Source organism: Ochotona curzoniae, unplaced genomic scaffold (assembly GCF_017591425.1).
Source record: "Ochotona curzoniae isolate NIBS_2020 unplaced genomic scaffold, NIBS_Ocur_1.0 contig_2754, whole genome shotgun sequence".
Lineage (NCBI taxonomy): Eukaryota > Metazoa > Chordata > Mammalia > Lagomorpha > Ochotonidae > Ochotona > Ochotona curzoniae.
Window position 1 is genome coordinate 20,659,105 of NW_024465582.1, and position 23,467 is coordinate 20,682,571.

At 40.6% G+C, this 23,467-nt stretch overlaps 1 protein-coding gene across 1 annotated transcript; it reads right to left on the reverse strand.

Moving 5' to 3' along the window:
• Positions 1 to 1,148: 1,148 nt before the first annotated feature.
• On the reverse strand, positions 1,149 to 23,171 carry CUNH5orf34 (chromosome unknown C5orf34 homolog). The gene is made up of 13 exons (XM_040977511.1): positions 22,966 to 23,171; positions 18,698 to 18,924; positions 18,419 to 18,508; positions 16,642 to 17,282; positions 14,864 to 14,962; positions 12,753 to 12,876; positions 10,851 to 10,942; positions 9,244 to 9,313; positions 8,383 to 8,556; positions 7,540 to 7,634; positions 5,120 to 5,218; positions 2,364 to 2,404; positions 1,149 to 1,557 (listed from the first exon to the last, which is right to left on the reverse strand). Exons 2-13 carry the CDS (start codon positions 18,890 to 18,892, stop codon positions 1,367 to 1,369), a joined length of 1,911 nt encoding a protein of 636 aa, XP_040833445.1. The 5' UTR covers positions 18,893 to 18,924; positions 22,966 to 23,171; the 3' UTR covers positions 1,149 to 1,366.
• Between the last annotated feature and the right edge of the window lie 296 nt (positions 23,172 to 23,467).

The following is a 23,467-nucleotide window of genomic DNA, read 5'->3' on the forward strand; positions in this document are numbered from 1 at the left end:
TCGGTTTAAACAAGTGGCAGCTGGAAAGCAGACAGCAGCTGTGCATTCTTGAACAATCCGACGGCAAAGAAAACTACCACACTGAGAGCAAACTCCTAGACTGTTCGTACCACTTGAGTTTAAAAACTGTAGAACTTTTCTTGTCACACTTTTTTTTTTAAACAATGGGACTCAGCTTGGTAGAAAATTATAAACATTTTAACCTTCACATAATTTAAAAGCTAAGTTAAAAATTGTCATTATCATTTATTTATTCAAAAGGTAAGCAGCAGGGATCTTCCACTTACTGGTTCACTTCTCAAATGGTAGTAATGGCAGGTCATGCCAGGGTGAAGCCAGGAGCCAGGAACTCCATGCTGGCCTCCCAACATGGGCAGCAGGGCCACAAGTACCTGAGCTGTCTCCCACTATCCCAGATGCACTGGCAGGAGGCTGGATGGAAACAGAGCAGGTGTCGGGTCTGGCACTCCAGTGTGGAATCTGGGTGTTGGCAACCCATGGCACCACACTGCCAGATTTAAACCCTTGAGTGCTTTTATTCACATCAAGGACGTATTTTTCTCAGTTTAAACGCAGTAACAAAATTTGTCTTATAGTCCAGAACTTCTGGGAGGACCAGCAGAAATGGCATCTGGTAAACCAAAGCAGAACAGTTTCTTGTTTTCCGTGTAGCAAGTCTACCGCCTCCTGGCACCTGTCCCGAGCAGCAGCGCTTTGCCAGCGGCCAACATGCCGGGCGGTAGGCATGACTGTAGAGTGATTTATGGAGCCATGTTCTAGCCGTAAGATCTAGAAGCACAGACTGTAAATTAACAAGGTTGTAATAAATAGCATTTTGGTAAACTCATTTCTCCTCAAGATTTTGCTGTGTTAGTGTTTTCATATATTCAGAAACTTGGAATCTGTTTCATGACACAGCTTAGATGACATCTAATATTTGCTCAAGTGCTGTTCAGCTTGTACTAGGCCCTGGATAAAGTTTTTCACTACTGAAATTTGGTTATCTCTCAGTTGTTTTAGAATATACTTGGAGACACTAAATGACAAATGAACTATTTTCCTGTATATTAACAAAAACTAGAAGATTAATATTGATTTCTCCATTTATTAAAAAAAGCTCGACAATTTTACATGATATTTTCTGATAAATTGGAAGAAAGCAGTTCAAAATTTCAAGCTTTTATTCACAGTATAAATATATATTTTCTAAAAATTTATGAATTATATAAAATAGATACAAAGTTAAATATTCTCATACAATCATTGTACAGAAGCTAATATATACAATTTCTTGGCTTACTAATAATTTTATATCAGTCACTTGGAGTAACACCCCTAAAATTTAATAATGCAATGATTCTGTTTTTCACTTTTTAGAGTTTGATAGAAGAAAGTCAATATCCTGTAGGATTTGAGAGGTTTTTTTCAATGCTACGGATACTCTTTTTTCATGAACTTCCTCTGGTGAGGGTTCTGAAGATAATTTAGAGTGATCAGAAGACTGCCTCTTTTTCTTTGTAGAGACCTGATTTAGTACACTGCTGTTCTCCACTAAGACTGAGTCGCTTAGTTAAGGAGTTTTTTTTCTTCATGTTATACCATATAAATGCTCTTCTTTTCACAATTCCTGGCTTTCACAGTAAGCTATGACCCCTTAACTGAGAGGCAGATCTCTGGGATCCACAATCCAGGCGAGACTGTGGAGTTCACCAAGGCCGCCTCCTATCAGTGAGGAAATCAGGGGAGGGAGTCAGGACAGGACAGCGAGCCAGACAGTGCGGAGGTAAAAAAGAGTGTTTGAAGGGTGGGGGTAGAAGAAAACAGAATTAAAATTTCAGTAACACTTAAGAGTGGGGACTAAAAAATATGAGACAATATGATTATAAATGATGTGTTGATACCTGTACTTTTTAATTTAAAAAAGATGTAGATTGAAAAGAATCCTGTCTTCTGTTCTAGAATGACTTTATTATTTAACATTACAGAAAAATCATAAGAACAAATTTAGATGAATGCAGTGCAAATATACAGAACAAAAAGTTTGTAAATAAAAGAAATCAGAGATAAGTATTAAAAGAATGGTAATCATTTAGAATTATATGAATTCCTAAGTAAAAAATTCTCCAAGGAGATTATAACCCTATTGCATTATGTTTTGTCTAATTTAGGTCCAAAGAAATGTATAAATTAACAGTGTACCTTCCATAGATAAGAAATATCTTAAATTACAATTTTAAATATCTGTTGACTCAACAAAGTTCAGTAAGAAATAAGTACAGATCTCTATAAAGTATAGATGTGAATTAAGCTAAGCCTATAATGGAAGACAGAATGCAGAAAAATACACCCGATTTGAAGGATACAGTTAAACCTCCGTATCTTTTCAAGTTCAGAAGCAACAGACCTATACAAGAAAAAAAAGTTCCAGTTGGTGGTGTGTTTCCTATACATTCACGAAATTTTACATAAAGCAAATCTGACTTTTTGCATAAAGGTTAGAACTTTAAAAAGAACCTAAAAGAATTCTCTTATATTTGCAAACAATCAACTGGTATTCACTGAGTGTTTTGCAAGGCAAGTGAATAAAAGTCCCTGTCTCAAGAATTCTCTGTGACTGGGCACAGTGGCTCAAATCCTCACCTTGCCAGAATCCCACGTGGGTGCCAGTTCATGTCCTGGCTGCTCCACTTCCCCTCCAGCTCCCTGATTATGGCCTGGGAAAGCAGTAGAGGATGGCCCAAAGCTTTGGTACCCCACAGTTACATGGGAGACCCTAAAGAAGCTCCTGGCTTCAGATTATCTCAGCTGTGGCCACTGTGGCCATGTGGGGAATGAAACAGCAGATGGAAGATCTCTGTGTCTCTCTTTTTAACTGTGATTCTGATCTGCCTTTTCAACAAAAATAAATCTTTTTTAAAAAGTGAGCATTCTTCTTATTATTAATATGAGCTTTCCAAAAAAATTTTACAACAACAAAAAACAACAAAACAAAAAGCCTTATCAAGTGCGATGTTTGAAGGCAATGGGCCTTCTATGACTTCTTAGACCAAGACCACAAAGTACTTGAGCCTCTGCTGTGCATATGGGAGACTCGAATGGAGTTACCTGCGCTGGCTTCAACCTGGTCCAGACATGGCAGTTTGTGTTCACTTGCAGAATGAACCAGGATATGGAAAAATCTTAGTCCTTCTCGCTCTCCCTGTAACTCTGCCTTTTTAAATAATCTTTTTAAAAATGTTTTGTGTACTTTGCACATATAATACATTATATATACTGAACTTTTACAGAATGGATGTTTGTGACATCTCAGTTTTTACATAGTTGAATTATGTGTCAAAGCATAATAACGTAAAAAAATTCCTTCTGGAGTCTATTATTCATTGATTTCTTAAGCACAGGGCACTAACATCAAACATTAGTTCTTGCCATAGTCTACAGAAAGAGCTACTGGGCCACTGGAGTTGGGTAGAAAGCTGAATAAATAGTCCTGGAGGAATCCCTTACATATATGTCCTCCATTAACTCATCAGGCTACAATGAAAGATATGAGCAGTGGCATAAAACTAAAAAGAGTTTAACTTGACAAGCTTCCTACAAATGTAACGAGATCACCAGAAAAGGCTATTTCACTGTTCACAGCAGGAGCTGGCCTCCACTTTACTGGCTTTCTTACAATGAACCCTGGTGTACATTCATTTCTTCTTTGTATTCCAGCCTGTGGAGAAAGTCCTTCCATCACTTTAAAAATAGGCTGTAGAGAACTTGGACAGGACTTATTCTAAAGCCTGCTGATTCTTCAGCATTAGAGAACAATTTGCTGGGCCCGGTGCAATCGCCTAGCGGCTAAAGTCCTCGTGTTGCATGTGCTGGGATCCCACACAGGTGCCGGTTCTAATCTCGGATGCCTTGCTTCCCATCCAGCTCCCTACTTGTGGCCTGGGAAAGCAGATAGAAATTTAAGTAGCTGTTTTTTTGTACAGTACTGTTCCTCTATCAACTCTTGACAAAAACTTTCACAGTGGTGCTGCCTTGGGCTTTGCAGAGAGAATGGCTCTGCTTTCCAGTTAATTTGCCTTGTTTTTCTTTTGCTCACTATTTCACTTTTCAGTACGACTCATAATTTTTATTGCTTGTTTTCACACAAAAAGGCTGGTATTTTACAAGCTTTGCTTGCTGAGCAATGGTGAACAGTTTTCATAGCCATGCACAATTTTCTTTTCTCCTCTGATCCCTGCCTTTTTTTTTTTTCTTTTTGACAATTAGAGAAACAAGGACAGAGTTCCCTTCTACTGCTTTACTCCCCAATAGCTGAAACAGCCAGGGCTGGGCCAGGAGCAAGAGCCAGAACCCGGGAACACAACCCAAGCCTTTCACAAGTGGATGGCAGGATTCCATCTACTGAAGCCATCACCTGCTGTCTCCGGGGGCCTGCACTGGCAGGAAACAAACTGGGAGCTGGAGTCGGAAACTGCATTCAGATACAAGATGGAGGTAATTTAATTCCTACGTCAAATGCTTGCACTCCACCCCTGTACTATTTTTGGCTAGCTAACTTTTCTGCTCCTGAACAAGCAGTGGCAGCAGGATGAGAAGTCTGGAGAGCAGGAGCCTCAGACACCGAGATATTCAGATAGCACCCATGGATGTGATGTGAGAGAGAATTCACCCAGAGGTGGGTGATCTACTATACTATACTAAGCTACCTCACAGCTGAATTTAAAATTGTTCCTGGTATCCTTTTTACTTCCTGATATCCTTTTCCCACTGTATTCAGACAGTGCATTCAGTGACTTTAACCTCTTGAATAACCTTTCTTCCTATCATTTGTTTTTTTTTCCCATTTAGGAACTTTAACACCCGAACAGCATTTGCTCCAATGTCAACAGCTTAGTTCCTTTATTATTACTAAAATATAAATAATATGTCTTAACTTGTCCCATAAAGTTTTCAGGATGAATCTGTCACATAAAATAAACCCCTCATTTTGATGTGAAGTTTTCAATGCAAAGTTTCTAACTTTCAGATAAGACATAGTTTGGTGAAATATGGAAATCCAGATGTCTGGTTTACTATTAGTTGGCTTTCTTACACAAATTAAGTTAAAAAGAAATAAAGATACCAATTTTCTTCAAGAACAGAAGATGAAGTATGTGTGGGCAACTCTCTTGCACTAGTCTGAGTTAATCTTCTGCACCAGGACGTTACTGCTGTCACGTATCTAGGATGGACCCATTGAAAGAAATAAGTGAACTTTCACTTGTTATTAAAAATCCACAAAAAAATAGAAAAAGACACTAAGATAATTTGAGAGTGAGAGATCTGCTAGGCAGTTTTCAAAATTGTTTACATTGCACATAGGAAAGGCAAGTTTTCTCCATAATTCATCAAGAATAAAATAATTTACTTACATGTAAGATTACTAAAAATACTTAAAATCAAATCCAATATTTACATTTTATTTGAAGTTTAAATCAAATGTTAATTTTCTATTTAAAAATAATTTTCATTATGTTTATCATGAAAATGTCTACACATACAACTAAGGGAGCATTCACTCACTGAAATTTAAATGACCCAGAGCCTGTGGAGCTGTTTTATAAAATGAAATTAAAAAAATAAAAAAGAAATAAAAAGAAATTTAAGTGAGAAAACATGCTAATGCATCCATAAACATACATAGGGGTCTTTAAAAAGTTCATGGGAATGTGTGCGTGGTTTTCAAATGTTCTGTGTGCCACAAAGACTTGTATTAAAATTTGTGTTTGCACAGAATCTAGAGGTCCTAGGGAGCGTGAGCCATGGTTTGCAAAGGGCCCTAACACAGGAACATGAGTTCTGCTCAAATTACAGCAACAACAAGCAGTACATTTTAGGTGAAGAATGGTGAAACCATTGGTACTTAATAAAAAGTTTAAGACAATACCTCCAAGATATCAGTTGTTTACAAATAGATAAATTCTTTTTAAGGAGATAAGATTATGTTGAAGATGAAACCCACCATGGAGACCATGCATATGAATTTGCAAAGAAAACATTAATTCTGCTTCTGCTCTAATTGAAGATGAAAGATGGACATTATTGACATCTCAATTTTTTGCCTTCAAACATTCTGGCTAAAAAATTAAACTTTCTCTATGATGGGTAACCAAAACCATTGTACCAAGATTGGCTACAGACAAGACATTTTTTTTTGAAACAAGTGAAATTAATACTCAAAAAGCATTTCTTCAAAGAACCGGTACCTGTACAGTTCTAAAGACAAAGCATGATCAAAGATACCAAGACATGGAGATGATACTGTCAGAGCGGAAGAGGCTTTGTCAAGAGAAAGGTCACGGCAGCTGCTTTCAGGGATGTTCAACTCACTTTGCTTCTGAGCTCTCAGAATGATACGGTAGCATCTGCTCATGATCGAAGTGTTTTGAGAAATTATCTAAAGCTTTAGCAGACAAGCACCTGGGAAATCTTTACCAGACAAGCACCCAGGAAATCTTTACCAGATAGCCCTTCCTCTATCGTGATACTAATCTTATTGATTCTTCTCATTGAACAACAGTAGTTTTGTCAGTTTTGGACAGCAAATCAATAAGCATCCTGATTTGGTCTCTTTTGAGCCCTCCCTCCCCCTCATAAAATCTTAAGTCTTTAAAGGATACCCATTTTTCTTCAGTTAGATATACAAAAAGGTACACTGCAGTAACATTCCAGAATCTCAATTCCTGTGGATGAACTAACTGGCTAAATATCACTAAGGAAATGTTTTGGCTTTGATGGACATTACATGAAAAATACACTTTGTATTTTTTATTTTTATCTATTAATTCCATTTCCATGAACCATTTGAAGCACTCCTGTATATACACACAAGTATTATATATAATCCACTGTATATACAAAAGAAGTACTCAGGTTTAATAAAATAAATGGGCTGAAATGATTGGCTCAAACAAACAGTAATAGCTACTATAGATACTTTTAAAGAAAAATTACTCAAATAGCATTGCCTGTTGCAGCATTTGGACCAAAAAAAAAGGATAAAGTCAAACAGAAAAATCAATTCAAGTAGGATTTAAAAAGCAATCTTCTATGCACATTATCAAGTAATATTACTAAAGTGTAAGATTTTCAGAAACAGAATTACCCTTTCAAATGATATACACAAGTGAAAAAGCATAAACAGCTGATTTTAAGAATTTTCTCCATTTTAAGAATTACCATCAGCTAATTCAATTGTCTAGTTTGCAGAACTGCTCATGATTTTAGTTATTTGTGGTAGAAAACCTTATTTAAAATTGGATAAGGGATGAGTTAGTTGGTTAACATGCTGGCGAAAGTGAAAGCCAGTATGTCTAGAAGATTTCATTCCGAGCATCACCTGTATTAGCAAATGGATATGATCAGAGCTGACCCTATCTATTTAGTTGTGCTAAATGCCAATAAAAGTACAAACTTTAAAAACTCACTGAAATGGCTTCATTGACATGGAAAATCTAAGTGTCAATTAAAAGTAAAACATGAGAGAAAGTTGCTTTTCAGTACCTTTCATACGGTCCAGGGTATTCAGTTTGAATTAACTGATGCTGTCCATTAGGAAACGTTAACTTACACCAACCTAACTTGAGACCTTGTTTTACCTTAAGAAGCAAGAAGAAAAAGTACAGTTTATCATTCTAAATCTGAATACAAACATGTGAACAATCTCTTCTTACTGCATTATAGGTTTTAAAGATAAGCAGAGGCATCATTAGAAATTTTGGTAATTAAAATGCTGTATTTTCACTGGTTATGGGTATTTAGCCACCACTTTTATGGATAAATATTAATGAGGATAAATCTCACTATAATGGACCATCTTCATAAAAATAACGATTTGTCACACTATTCTGATTTTTTTCTGGGAAATCCATGAGATAAGTAAGGCATATAGACAGATTTTATGTCTCATAAAACAAATGGAGATGGCATAGTATTTTCTTTATTCTGCTTCCAGAAAAATAACCAGTAAAAATAAATTTGGGGGCCCGGCACGGTGGCGCAAGTGGTTAAAGGTCCTCGCCTTACACGCCCGGGATCCCATATGGGCGCCAGTTCTAATCCTGGCAGCCCCACTTCCCTTCCAGCTCCCTGCCTGTGGCCCGGGAAAGCAGTCGAGGACGGCCCAAAGCTTTGGGACCCTGCACCCGCGTGGGAGACCCGGAAGAGGCTCCTGGCTTCGGATCGGCATAGCATCGGCCGTTGCGCTCACTTGGGGAGTGAATCATCGGACGGAAGATCTTCCTCTCTGTCTCTCCTCTCTGTATATCCGCCTTTCCAATGAGAGAAATAATAAAAATAAATCTTTAAAAAAAAAAATAAATAAATTTGAGTCTAAAGAATACACACCTGTTCATTTTTATCATCAGAAGAGCTCAAGTTCCAACTTAGGGTTAGAGTAACACCATCTAAGAAGATGGCGTGTACTTTGTCATCAGAGTAGGCAAGAAATCTTCCCAGGTTAGGTATGAGTGATTCTTTCAAAAGGAAAGGCAGGATGCTGCTATCATTCATCCCAGATACCTAAGCTCAAGGCAATACAAATAACAGATATACAAGTGCTATATGTCAATCAACAATTTAATAGTAATTTAAAAATTTAAAAATATGAAATATGAATTATCCACTGAGAAGTTCAAAACGAAAATTAACTCTGAGGTAACTTCAAGGTCTTATTCAGATTCAGAAGTTGAACATTACAGAATTTTTATCTATTTTAATTTTTCCAGAAGATACTGAAAACAATCTATTTATAAGCACATGAAGCTCTAATATTTTGTGAAGTCACTGTTCTGAACTTCACATAGATAGAAATTAGTAACAGAGGTTTGCATTTAAGCCAATGTAGATATAGCAGAAATCACAGTCTGAGAATCACTTCCTCCAAATTATTAAACAATTTAGTTTTACACTTGTGAAAACATGGATTACTCTAAGGGTTTATAAATGACCATTTTTGCATAAAACCCAGTGAATTCCTGGCCCTTCTTCCATCAGAAAAAAAGAAACATCTATACACAATAAAGTATAAATAAAAAGCCTGATTTTTTGGTATTTGTTTATTAGGTGGGTATTTTTCTGAAAAAAAAAAAAATTGATATTGCAAATAATTTCTTATAGGACCGTAAATGAAGGAAGGTTTAACTCAGAAGTATGGACTAAGCAGTGAAACAAAAATTTCTTGCTTCTAAAATAATTTTCAAAACATACCATTTTCCAGCAGCATAGGTGATAGTTATGGCTTAAAGAAAGCCTCATCCTGGCACAGTGTTGAAGAATTCTGTAAACATGAAAAATACTTAAGCATTTGGAAATGCCATTTCCCACACTCAATGTCTTACAACATTTTAGACGGTCACTAAGTTGCTCACTTCCACCAGCTGCATGGAAAACTCTCCTCGCAGACAACATTAAGCTTCCTGAAAGGAACTACTGTTTCCTTGGAGCTTCTTAGCTAGCTGAGATCTCACTCCTTTTTTAGGATACAGAAGATCCATGGCCAGGAAACTTGGTGGAGCTGTGACTCAACCATGTCTATCACATCCAGCTACAGATTCTCCTTCAAACCTGTTTCAGAACTTTATTTATAAACTTATAAGGACTAAGAAAGTATTAAAAACATAGAAACCAAAGAACCAAAATAGAGCATTTCTTTATTTCAGTCTCAGAAATCTTGATTGTTCTGAGTATGCTCAAGCTGTATAAAAACTTGAAATACGCCATCAGATTTCCAATTGACTCCAAGGAATAAAAAGTATGTCACATGTACCCAGAGGAGGTATTTATTTTCTCTCAGAACTTAAACATGGATGCTTTTCGGGCCCGGCGCGATGGCGCAGTGGTTAAGGTCCTCCCCTTGCATGCCCCGGGATGCACGCCGGTTCTAATCCCAGCAGCCCCACTTCCCATCCAGCTCCCTGCCTGTGGCCCAGGAAAGCAGTCGAGGACAGCCCAAAGCTTTGGGACCCTGCACCCATGTGGGAGACCCGGAAGAGGCTCCTGGCTTCGGATCAGCACAGCATCGGCTGTTGCGCTCACTTGGGGAGTGAATCATCGGTTGGAAGATCTTCCTCTCTGTATATCCGCCTTTCCATTAAAAATAAAATAAATCTTAAAAAAAAAGGATGCTTTTCTATATTTAAAATTTAAAACAAAATGAATTTATCTGAGGTGGAAAGACAGAAAGAGGCACATAGAAGTTCTGGTTCACTTTCCAACGACCAGCATCGGCCAGAACGGGGCTGGACTGTACCTGCCCCAGGTGCATGGCAGGACCACAATTACTTGAGCCTTCTCTGCTGCCTTCCAGAGTTCTGCTGCAGGTGCAGCCACTAGAGTCCGAGCTACAGCTGGATGTCAAATCTAGAACTGTGGTGTCTTACTTTTTTTTTTTTAAAGATTTATTTTATTTTTATTGGAAAGGTGGATATACAGAGAGGAAGATCTTCCGTCTGATGATTCACTCCCCAAGTGAGCGCAACGGCCGATGCTATGCCGATCCAAAGCCAGGAGCCTCTTCCAGGTCTCCCACGCGGGTGCAGGGTGCCAAAGCTTTTCCAGGTCTCCCACGCGGGTGCAGGGTCCCAAAGCTTTGAGCTGTCCTCAACTGCTTTCCTGGGCCACAGGCAGGGAGCTGGAAGGGAAGCGGGGCTGCCGGGATTAGAACCGGCACCCATATGGGATCCCGAGCGTGCAAGGTGAGGACCTTAACCACTTGCGCCACCACGCCGGGCCCTGTCTTACTTTTTAAACACAAGAAAATGTGTCCAGGTTTCCGGACATACAACACTTGTTTTAACTGAATGTAAAGAAATTACCTGGTGGCCTGGTTGATTAGAGAAGACACAGAGAACAGACTTCCTGGTCGATCTGGAGGTAAGTTATTTACTGAGTAAGTTTTCTCTTCTCTCTGAAAATTATTTCAAAATGAAAAATCTAACTAATAATAAACATTGGTACTTATTACTTAGTAATTATTTTCTTGAAATATGTATTTGCATAGTGATAAGCAGTTTTTTAAAAAAATCTAAAACCCATAAAAAGTTATATTGTTTCCCATTTTCCCATTATACATTCAAGTTATATTCTAGTAGCCTATAATTTATCATGCAATTTAAATCTTCTCTATACCTAGCTTAACATAACACATTAGCAGAGAATTTATCAAATAAGTGCCCTTTTCCCCTAATACAAAATGACTTATATAAATTTTAAAAATCGTGATTAAATAAATATATCTTGATATATTAATAAAGAACTATCACTACAGTTTGCGGAAGTTCTTGGAATTTTGCCAAGATTCTTAGAATTTAAAAATGTTATTTTATTATCCCCTTTTCTCAGACTTATGTTTCCAAAGGCATGTTTTTCCAGGCTTTTCTTCTGCCTTTGGGATTATTTTTAGGTAATCCTAACAGGGTCAACATAAATATAACAGAAACATTTATGGAGCAGATTATTTTCCACACAGGAGCACAGCTCAAACCTAATGGGGAAAAAGATACGCAGATGTGAACTCAAAACACAGGGAGGCCTGTTACTGCCCAGAAAGCCAGGGTGGATTATATGACTTTTCTAAATTTCAATCCATGAAAGGGGACAATGCCTACCAGTATCCTAAGGATCAGTGATATTAACACATAGCTCTCCCATTCTGTCTCTGCTTCTCAAACACATTTTTAAAAGACAGTAGTGCGGGCCCGGCGCGATGGTGCAATGGTTAGGGTCCTCGCCTTGCACACCCAGGATCCCATATGGGCGCCAGTTCTAATCCCGGCAGCCCCGCTTCCCATCCAGCTCCCTGCCTGTGGCCCAGGAAAGCAGTCGAGGACGGCCCAAAGCTTTGGGACCCTGCACCCACGTGGGAGACCAGAAGGAGGCTCCTGGCTTTGGATCGGCATAGCATCGGCCGTTGCGCTCACTTGGGGAGTGAATTATTGGACGGAAGATCTTCCTCTCTGTCTCTCCTCTCTGTATATCCACCTTTCCAATAAAAATAAAATAAATCTTAAATAAAAAAAGACAGTAGTGCAACCTGAGCTATCTACTATAGTATAAACCCAACAACTCTGAAATATTACTAACATAATCCACTCTGTATAAAGAATACATTTGTTTTATACTATTCTGAAAAACAAAGCAGTGTGATGATTTAGTGATCACTACAAATAGGTAGATGTCGGAGGTTAGATTGGGAATAAGCAAATTAAAACTCATTAACAAAATATCCACATGATGCTATAGCCTAGTAAACTTATTATCTATTTCACTATTTTAAGTAACAAAATAATCTTAACCGCTGTCAAGCAAGTGACAAGAAACTTAAAAATTAGGTTGTTAATAATGACCAGGTATCCCGTCCCCCAGAAACAAGAAGAAGAAATAGCAACTTTGGGAACAATGAATTCACCCAGTTTTCCCTAAACCTTATCCTTCCCACCCCGATCAATCATATAATCGTTATTTTTTAAAAAATGCTTTAAAAGTACACTTCATATTGGGAAAACCATAGCTTTTATGCAAATATTAAAGAATATTTGTAAAAATTTAAAAAACAAAAGAAAAGAATGACCAGGTATCAATTCAGGCAGTAAGACTGTATTAATTTTCTAGACTGGAGGATAGGAACCTGTTACATAAAAGACGAAATTTCCCACATACACATGGATTTAGAAAGAGGTATATAACAGGATTCTTCTGGAGATCCCATTGTCGCCTACCTCCTCTGATCCTTTGTGACTGCAGTAATACGTATAATAGCTCCCAAAATAAGTTCCTTCTGATTTGAAAATAGATCCATCTCCAGGATAAATCTCTATTGAGTTCCCATTTTTATGGGTAAGTCTAAGGAAAAGAATTATTAAAGCATTTTTTCTCCTGTGATCAAATAACCCAAGAAGTCAGCCATAAAAAAAATAGCAAATCAAGAGTCTTCTTGTTTAACAGAAATGCAAGCCATATTTTGAACCAGTGGCTAAAATTAATATTCTTATAAAAGATGAACAGACCACACAGAATTGATTTATGAATTAATTTTAGTAACTAAACTCAGAGATTCTGGAATTTAGGCATCTTCTCATCCACTTCGTGTCCTCACTGCCAACCAGAGGTTGGCCTATATAGCAGTCACCAAAGCAATATCTACTGCATAGGATTTGTTAAACACTACATTTCTAGAACAGGAAAATAAGAATATTTTGTAAAAATGAGATTAGAGTCCATAATATGACAAATGAATTTGACCATTTGTATAAGAAGCCATTTTTTAAGAGATTTATTTATTTGTTTATTTATTTATTCGAAAGGCAGAATGATGAAGAGAGAGAACAGATTTTCCATCTTCTGGTTCATTCTGCAAATGACCACAATGGCCAAGGTTGGGCAAAGCCAAAGACAGAACTCCATCCTGGTCCTCTGTGTGAGTGGAAAGACCCTCCGTACTTGAGCCATCTTCCACTGCTTTCCGAGGCACACTGGGGACGCTAGATTGGAAGCAGAGTAACCAGGACTGAAACCAGAGCTCAGATATGAGATGCTGGTGTTAGACATGACAGCATAACCTACTACTTCACAAGTGTCCCCAAGCAGTCATTGGTAGGAGAATGTGACTGAGAGCACCTGAACAGCCAGGTACAATGAAGGCATTGCATATATACATATAAAAACATAAGCCAGGGAGTTGGCATTTAGCCTAGCAGTTAAGAAGCCAGCTAGCCTTTCAGCCTAGGTTAAGCCACTGCCCACAAGGCTGACATCCCCTACAGGCACTGGTTCAGATCCCAGCCACTCCATTTCTGATCTAGCATCCTTGCTGATGAACCTGGGAAGGCAGTGGATGATGGCTCAGGTGCTTGGGACTCTGCCACACACATGGAGTCCAGGATGAGGCTCTTGAATTTGGTCTGCTCCAGACCCACCCACCAGGGCCGTTTTTCTATGCAACTCTTTCAAACAAGTTAAAATCAGTTTTAAAAAAAATGCCACCTGGACTGCTCATATCTCATATCAGAGTGCCTGCGATTACATCTTGGTTCCACTCCCAATTCTAGCTTCTTGCTAATGTATATCCTGGAAGTCACGTTAACAGCTCAAGCAGGTGGGACCCTGCCACCAAGCAGGAGACCTGAATGGAGTTCCCAGCTTCCAGATTCAGCGTGGCCCAGCTCCCACTGCTTCAGCTATTTTGGAGAGTGAACCAGCACATTTTAGTTCTCTGTATCTCTGTTTTCTCTGCCTCTCAAATAAAGATAAATAAAAACTTCAAAGTCAATTTTACTGCAACATACATGAAGACTGTTATCATCAAAAGTGGTGAGGCTTCATGCAGGGAAAGCTCACCCCTGGGCTCACCGCAAAGTCATCAGTGTCATTCCAGTACTATTCTTGAAAGAGGAACTTGGCATCTGCCCAGCACTAGAACTGTCTTGGATTGTGGGGTACAATTAACTCCACCAAAGTGCTAAATGGAGGGTGCTAACTATCAACAAATAATTGCGACACAATGAAAGTTGAAATCTCCCTTTAGCTCTGCTCAACTTTAAGTCAGACTATTTAATTCAGATGTTTTGAGGAGTATCCTAAATAACTGATATAAATATCCTTTGCATTAACAAAATTGATCTCTTACAGACTTTGGAGCCGACACTGAAGTCTTTTAAATATAGGGTTAATATGAGTCACAAGACCAATTTGCTAATAAAAGTAGTCTTGAGACCTGTAAAACTCAAACACAGGAGCATATTCCCCTCCTAGCAACACTGTGTCCTCTTGTGGAAAGTCTGCAAAAGGCCAGGTTCATGTCCTTGCTACCTATTCAACCCACATGCCTTACCTGTATGTAACACCCCTGCACCAAAGCACCTTTACTGGTTCAGGATAGGAATATTCTTCATCAAATTCACTCTGCAAAATTGAGTCACCAAAATTCCACCTGTGAAGGTTAACATACAAGCTCTTAGTTCTAGTTACTCCACAAAATTACCTTTAAAAGTCAATAAAACAGTGCTACTTGTAACAAGACATTGTTCAACTCTTTAGACCAAATAAAAACAGCAATTAATATAAAAGTATATTTTACAATTAAAAGGTTATTTTTTCATGTTTTTTCCCAGTGTTTATTATTGAATTGCCACACAATTATGAGTTAAAACTTTAGTAACCTTTAAAAATTAAGATTTAGCCAAGCAACAAATATTTACTGAAACGCCTCTGAGGGCACCAGGCACTGTCTGTATTCTGGGGACATAACAACCCCAGCCCCTCTCCCAACCCAGCAGGTAAAGAAAAGCAGACATGGTCTCTATCCTCGACAGAGATGCCTACACGGCAGGAATGCTAAATACCAAACATTTATGATTTGTAAAGAAAAGGAAAGACTGGATGTTATGGGATGTACACGGACCTAACTTTTCTAGGACCTTCAAGGAAACGACCCTTAAGAAGTTAAGTTTCAGCAGAAATCTAGGAATGACTACAAGTTAACCAATTGAAGAGATGTAGGGCTTATGCACCTGACAGAAACCAGGGGAGGCTCGACGGCGAAGGCTTCAGCCAGCGCTTTAGGCAGGAAATGAAGGCTGTTAAGAGAGTGGTGAGTGACTGATACAGGAAGACACCAGAACAAGGAAGACCTGGTAAGCCAAGGATAATGGACTTCAATCTAAAGCCAGGGGTAAGTTACTGAAAAGTATTAGTGGAGAAATATGACATCTCTTTTCATTAATTATATAATGCCAATTTTTCACTGTTAACCAGCTAATCATAGCAAGGCTGCAAATCACAGAGAATCCAGGGGATCAGTTCCTGACTCTCTATGAATTAGTTGTGTATCTTTAGTAATTTAACATTTCTCCAGTTGTCAACAAAACACAAACAACAGGACTTACCTCATGGGATTACTATGAGAATTAAATAGGTAAAACACAACAGCATCTGGCAATATAAGCACTTTGGGTGCTAGCTAGCATCTTTATTACTTGTTTTTTATATGCCATTCAAATGACAAATCTATATCTATTAAGCTACTCATGTCTTAGAGGAGGTAAAGTTTATTCATTGCCATAGAGCTGTTTCATGCATACCCCTTTTGCAAATGGACATATTTATAATCAGGTAACCAAAGTCAGGGTAGCCAGCATTATAACCTGTTGAGATCCGTGTTCCAGGAGGCAAGGTCATGGCCTCCAGCCAGCAGATGCTCCTCTGGGCCGGCTCCTGCAGATCCCTGGCAGGATTCCTGACCCATTTCTTACCACGTTCTAAATATTCCTTTTAGAGGCAGTGCCCTTCACTAGACTACACTGCCAGAAAGCAGGGACCACGTCCTCACAGCAGTCAGGATGCTCAACAAAGTAGCTAGGGTCAAGTCAGCTTTCCTGAACATCCCATGCCTGAATACAGACTAAAAAACAGAAAACACATTTGCTGGGGGAAATTATTTACTGCATAAGTGATACTTACTAAGTTACTATCTAAATGTAAAGTCTTGGGATCAACTAAATAAACTGTCCTTATGAACGGTTTCCAAATCTTTCAGATTTAGAAAGGAAATTATCCTTAGAGAATGGTGTTGGCGAAAGCTCTGTGACTACTACTGTGTTCTTCCTTTACCTGTGCAGATGTGGGACAGGACAGCTAAGTGACACAGCCTTGGGAAGAACAGAAATCTCTTTTTCTCCTTCCTTGGAAACATCAGAAGGTACAATTTCACTCTCGGTGAAATCTGCCTCATTATTAGACACGTTGCTCACTTTCTGATGAAAGCGCAGCGCTAAAGACAGAGGGTATTTCCATTCCTCTGGGCAGGCGGCCACAGACCAGCACTGCTTTACCCATGCGTAGGTGTACTTGTGTTTGGTTTCGGGGGGAGACAGTTCCTCCTGGCCTTCACTTCCACAGCCTGTCTCCTTGGGAGGTTCTCGGCACTGCATGAGGCGCCAATAAAGTTCATTTTCTTTATTCTCCAGTCTCTGTCCTGACGGACTTCTGTATGCACAGATTTTGCCAGCTCTCCCAATTAGCTTGTCTTCGGAGGCTTGATTATTTCTTTCCAGCAGTGCTGCCGATGAGGCTGGCTTCTGGCTAACTTTGCACAAGAAATGCACTGTGAACTCATGCTGGGATCTGGGCAGGCAAAGAGTGGCGTGACCATCAACAGAAGTGATCTTCACAGCGCCGCTCTCCAGACAGATCAGGCCATCATCGGAATCAAGACGGGGCCACCTGACTTGTGAGATGTCAATGAGGACACGCTGAATTGAGGGGTTGAAAAGGGATAGTGAATGTCCAATATTATGTTTTGTGCTCAAGTTTTAGGTTTGAGTTCTAGCTCCTTCACTCCCCACTCAGCTCCCTGTTAACATGCACCCTAGGAGGTATCAGATGATGGCTCAAGTACTTAGGTCCCTGCCAGCCATATCAGAGACTAGAATTCAGGGTTCTGTCTCCTGGTTCTAGCCAGCACTACTTTCTCACTCTGCCTCTCAAATAAACAAAAATTTTTTTCCACTGACAGGTAAACTTTCTATGACACAGTTTCCACAATTATAAAAAAAAAACAAACAGATATATCTATTCTGATTGGTAGGATATTCATTTTGATCAGCAGGGACCCATGCCATACTGATGTTATTAAATGTCTTTAATATTATTCCTAGGTCTTGGCACACAGAAAATCCTCAATAAATTACAGATATTATTCATAAAATTCAAATAATATGCAAAAGAATAAAACTTTCATACTCTGCCCAACTCTGAATGACAATATGTAAGTTACTAAAAATGGTCACAAAATTCCTCATGTTTCTGAGAATGAAAAAGTCTCCAATGTGAAAACTCTGATTAGAATTCCTAGGTACAAAGAAAATGGTACTACGAACTTCAACTTTTGTAACTTACATGTTCCCACATCCTGGGAATTATATAGACCCAATATAGCAACATGTCTATCCCCAAATGTCCGGAGGGGGGCAAAAGCCTAACCAGTAAACTACCCATTTGTCATCACAAATATAACTTATAAAAATGAGACTTAAAATATTACCTTTTTTCGGGCCCGGCGCGGTGGCGCAAGTGGTTAAGTCCTCGCCTAGCACGCCCGGGATCCCATATGGGCGCCGGTTCTAATCCCGGCAGCCCCGCTTCCCTTCCAGCTCCCTGCCTGTGGCCTGGGAAAGCAGTCGAGGACGGCCCAAAGCTTTGGGAACCTGCACCCGCGTGGGAGACCCGGAAGAGGCTCCTGGCTTCGGATCGGCATAGTATCGACCCGTTGCGGCTCACTTGGGGAGTGAATCATCGGATGGAAGATCTTCCTCTCTGTCTCTCCTCTCTGTATATCCGCCTTTCCAATAAAAAATAATAAAAATAAATCTAAAAAAAAAAATATTACCTTTTTTCTTTCTGATGGTATGAGGTTCTCAGATAAAAAAAGGCAAGTAGCAGAAGAGTTTCGAAACTCTAAGGCTCGCTGCAGTTGCTCCTATATAAGGAAATACAAAGCATAGTCCTAAAAATAGGGAATGATTTGAAAGTCCATTGGTATGACAGTAATATTATGATTTAATATTTCATTTAATATTCATTTAATATATTATCATTTAATATTCTGGGCCACCTTGGCAATATTTTGATATTTAAAAGAGTACAGTTTGGTGACATTCACACTTACTCGGTAAGTGCTAATAACGAAGTGCGTCCTTTGACGAATTCTTTGTGGTTGCTCTAAAGGATGTGATGAAACAGGAGGTGGCTTTTCAAACAAAAATTCAGAGCCACAGGGAGAAAGCTGCAATCTAGAACCATCTACATACTGTACTTGCACCGAGTCATCTTCATAAAGTATCATTTGCACTTCAGTTGTCATTGTTGTGACAGGATGGTTTTCCAAGGGGAAGACTGAAGGGAATTAAGAAATTTAGTAGTACAAACAGTTCTCTTTATGTGACAAAAGTTCAATCAAATATAAAGATATTTATTTTCTGGAACCAGTGTGGTAGCCTAGTGGCTAAAGTCCTTGCCTCGAATGTACCAGGATCCCATATGGGTGCCAGTTCTAATCCTGGTGGCCCTGCTTCCTGTCCGGCTCCCTGCTTGTGGCGAGGGAAAGCAGTCAAGGACGGCCCAAAGCCTTGGGACCCTGCACCCGTGTGGCAGAAACTCCTCGCTTCGGATCAGCTCAGCTCTGGCCGTTGCAGCCACTTGGGGAGTGAATCAATGGATGGAAGATCTTCCTTTTTGTCTCTCCTTCTCTCTATATATCTGCTTTTTTAATAAAAAATAATCTTTAAAAAAAGATATTTATCTTCTAACAACAGAAGGAAAACAAACTGACTACTATTGTTAGAGGAAAAGTGATCCTGGTTCCAATGCTTACATGGTCAGAATTTAATGTTCTTAGCAGAATGCCTGGATTAACCCCTAGCTCTTGACCTCAATAACATAACCTAGACGGAGAAGACGGTCAGTTCAGACAGTGCTAACTAGCCTTAGAATTTTAGTATTACTTCTCCTAATATGATTTCTCTATACCACGTTCTCAGGATCTCATGACAAGCAAATTCTATCGTTGCACTAATAATGGGAGACGAAAGGTACCTACAAGGCAACAGGGAAAAGAAGCCTGCAAAAGAAACGCCAACACCTAGAGGCTTGTCCCTGCTCTGGTAAGGAGCCAGCTCCTGTTGCACACCTGAGCAGTAGGAAGACAACTGATTAGATCTACAGGAAGATAACTGATCAAGAAAGCCTGGCCAGTGTGAAACCAGGGATAGTGGCAATCAGTAGGGAGGGCTCCAGGAGCAGTTGATATGGAAATGAACAGGCCAGAAACTCCCTAGTCTTCAGCTTTGGATAACAGATCAAAGAGAAGTGCTTCCTCTCACAGGCAGAGGTGTGGGCACTCCCAGTTTTCATTTTCAGTCAGCTCCTCAAACTCTCCTCCCAGGTGCCTACAGGATCCTCTGTCTTTAAAGTCTGATGCTGTTGGCCCCGGCGCGGTGGCGCAAGTGGTTAAGTCCTCGCCTTGCACGCCCGGGATCCCATATGGGCGCCGGTTCTAATCCCGGCAGCCCCGCTTCCCTTCCAGCTCCCTGCTTGTGGCCTGGGAAAGCAGTCGAGGACGGCCCAAAGCTTTGGGAACCTGCACCCGCGTGGGAGACCCGGAAGAGGCTCCTGGCTTCGGATCGGCATAGTATCGGCCCGTTGCGCTCACTTGGGGAGTGAATCATCGGATGGAAGATCTTCCTCTCTGTCTCTCCTCTCTGTATATCCGCCTTTCCAATGAAAAAATAATAAAAATAAATCTTTTAAAGTCTGATGCTGTTAATAAACTTCAGCGATTGACCATCAATCAGTAGTCCACGTGTATTATTATTTTTTAAAGATTTATTTGTATTTTTATTAGAAAGGCAAATATACAAAGAGGAAGATATTCCATCCGATGGTTCACTCCCCATGTGGCCGCAATGGCCAGAGCTGAGCCAAACTGACACCAGGAGCCTCCTCCAGGTCTCCCACGCAGATGTAGGGTCCCAAAGCTTTGGGCCGTCCTTGACTGCTTTCCCAGGCAACAGGCAGAGAGCTGGATGGGAAGTGTGGCTGCTGGTACTAGAACCGGCATCCATATGGGATCCCAGTGCGTTCAGGGCAAGGACTTTAACTGCTACGCTATCACACCAGGTCTCCACGCGTATTATTACTGGCCCTGTGCACCAAGTCCATTGCTGCCAGACACAGCACACTGGCAAGTTCATCTTCCTGTGCTGTGATTTATCCTCCTCTTCCTGAAGTCAACTTCCTCTTCTTGATCTCTCAAATGTCTCAGTCTTTACCCAAACTCTGTGAGGTGAGGCAAAAGGGAAGCCAGAATCGAGGTTCATTCAGTGGCCATTTACCCTTGGGTTACTTCTCTCCCCACTTGTAAAATGGGAGCAGTAACTTGATTATGTGAGAATTAAAGAAGACATACTCAAACAGCATTGCAAATGTGACCTTGCGGAAGCTCCACATAGCTTATGAAATGCTTGGATTCCTTTACAATGCCACGTGCATTCCCCCTACATTATGCTTGTCACATAATTCAGGTGAATTGAGTTATCAACTGTCAGAAAAAAAAGTAACTTTTGATAGTACTGTCTCTAGCTTGCCCCATTTCCTACCAACAGATCTCTCAGGTTTAGTAGTCGGTCACTACACACTTTCTGTATCAACCATCAGCTGTCGCTCACTGACATTGTTTAGCAATGGGCACCAGGGCTTTCCCACACCCGATGACTTCCCATGACAGCGTGTTCCATCTTCCCTGGCACCCCACTGCACTCTTCCCACTCCACCCTTCAGCCAGAATGGGCTGCACTGGTTTCCCTCTCTGTTTATTTTCACTTCTGTTTTGAGTGTAAACGTTGTTTTTTCATCAGTCCCTGAAATCAAGGATTTTTTAAGACCTAACCATGTTTTCCATTTCATTTCTTCTTTCTCTAAGCTCTTGTCACCGAAGCCTCACTTTTGCTTTTTAAAATCTTACTCCCTTTTACTGTCAGTAATCAGCTTTATGTGATATACTCTAATACTTTATGGCCTATTTCAGAATATAAATATTTGAACATATGGACTCTCCACAGGAGACTAACAGACCTCTAATTTCTGTCTCTAGAGAACTTGTAAATCTACTTGACCTCTAACGTTTTCAGCTAGCTGCCTGCTAAACTTCTCCCCGTGTCCTTGTCCCACAGTTAAGTAAAACTCAGCCTCTCCCACCACAAGCAGACTTCAGTAACATCCCTTAATTTTACTTTCACTCTTGCTTCCTGGATTCCTGTCTACAAACAACAACCAGAGGAATTTAAATAAATAAACAAATAAATAACAATCCAATCACAATCAAATCTTTTCTTCCCTGGCTTAAACCCCAAGAATAGTTTCCATTTGCATTGCAAATCTAAACAACTATCATTTACTGTGGTGCGGTCGTGCAATCTGGCCCTACTTACCTCGCTAAATTTCGTCTTCTTTCAACCTTCTTAAAATGCCTTTGTGGCGTGTCAGTAATTTAACCAAACCCTTTCCAGGTCGGAGTCTCTGCACTGCTTTTCCTGCCTAGCTTGGCCTTCTGCCCCATCACCAGGGTGGCACTTGGCCTTTGCACACCTGAAGCCCTAATCTGACCCACTAAAGTTGCTCCCAGCCATCTTCCAGTCATTTTTTTCCTACCTCATTGGGTTTCTTTGTTTGTTTTTCTCCTCACAGAACCTGCTAACACAAGACAAGTATTGTTTACTTCCTTGCTTCCTATCTTTTCTCAGGATGATGTAAACTCAATCAGAGCTGGGAGCATATCTGTTTTACTCAACTGTGCCTCCAGTTCTAACACACAGGGGGCAAATGAAAGGACACAAGGGAGCCACTGAATAATGAACATGTTAGATTCTTGGTCCTTTTGAATTTGCAATTGAACTTATTGACATTTCAAGGCGAAGACCCGAAATTAGCAATATGTTCTCAGTCTGTTTTCTTTTTCATCGTTGTAACAAGTCCTGACTCTTAAAGCTGGTTCTGCTCTGCTCACTTCCTGTCTAAAACCTTCTCCCTGTAATCCACGTTTAGTCCTGTCGTCATCCGTAACTGCACAAGGCAGGCTACACCAACAGCTGTAATCTGTCCTGTTGAGGCACTTATCAAATGTCAACAAACTCAGGCTAACTTGGCCCCTCACGCATGAGACCACGCACGGACACACTGGATGTGTCCATCTTCGGCCCCTGTACCAGGTATCCCGAGGGACGACTGCACTCGACTTCAGGCACATGCAACAAACCTTAACGTCTAGAGTTCCCAAAGGACTCCCGATGCGGCGCCAGCCCACATTCCCGGCTTCGTGACTTCGACATTCATACAAGAATCCCACTTCAAGGAAACGGCCGCCAAACCCCACGCACTCACTCAGCGGTTCTGAGGCGACACGTTGGCCGCTCAGCGGCTCCTAAGCTTTCAATGGCCAAAGTGCTGGAAGTCACTGGTCTGCACCTCAGGTGTATCCGGGATGCTTCCAGAATCTGACAACAGACCGGGCGAAAGTAACGGCAGAGGGGCTTTATGGGCGACGGAAAACGATCGACGCCGTGGAAAAGCGTGGTCACAGGGAGCGTGCGCTGAGACAGAAGCCCACCGGGTCAGGGCAGCGGAAAAGCGCCGGTGGCGAGCCAGCAGGAAGGCCAGGCCAGCAGGGAGGACACGCCAGCGCAGCCGCCTGGCCAGCCGCCTTTCAAACCTCCCGGCGCCTCTGAGGACGCCGGATGCGCGGGGCAGCAGAGCGGAAGTCCGTCGCTGGGCCACGCCCCCGGGGCGGGGCCCGAGCCTACGCGGTGGGAGCTGGCTTTCCCACTGCCCAACGGAGAGGTAACCTGGAATGTAGGTTTCAGTGGAGTGATGTTTATTTAAATAA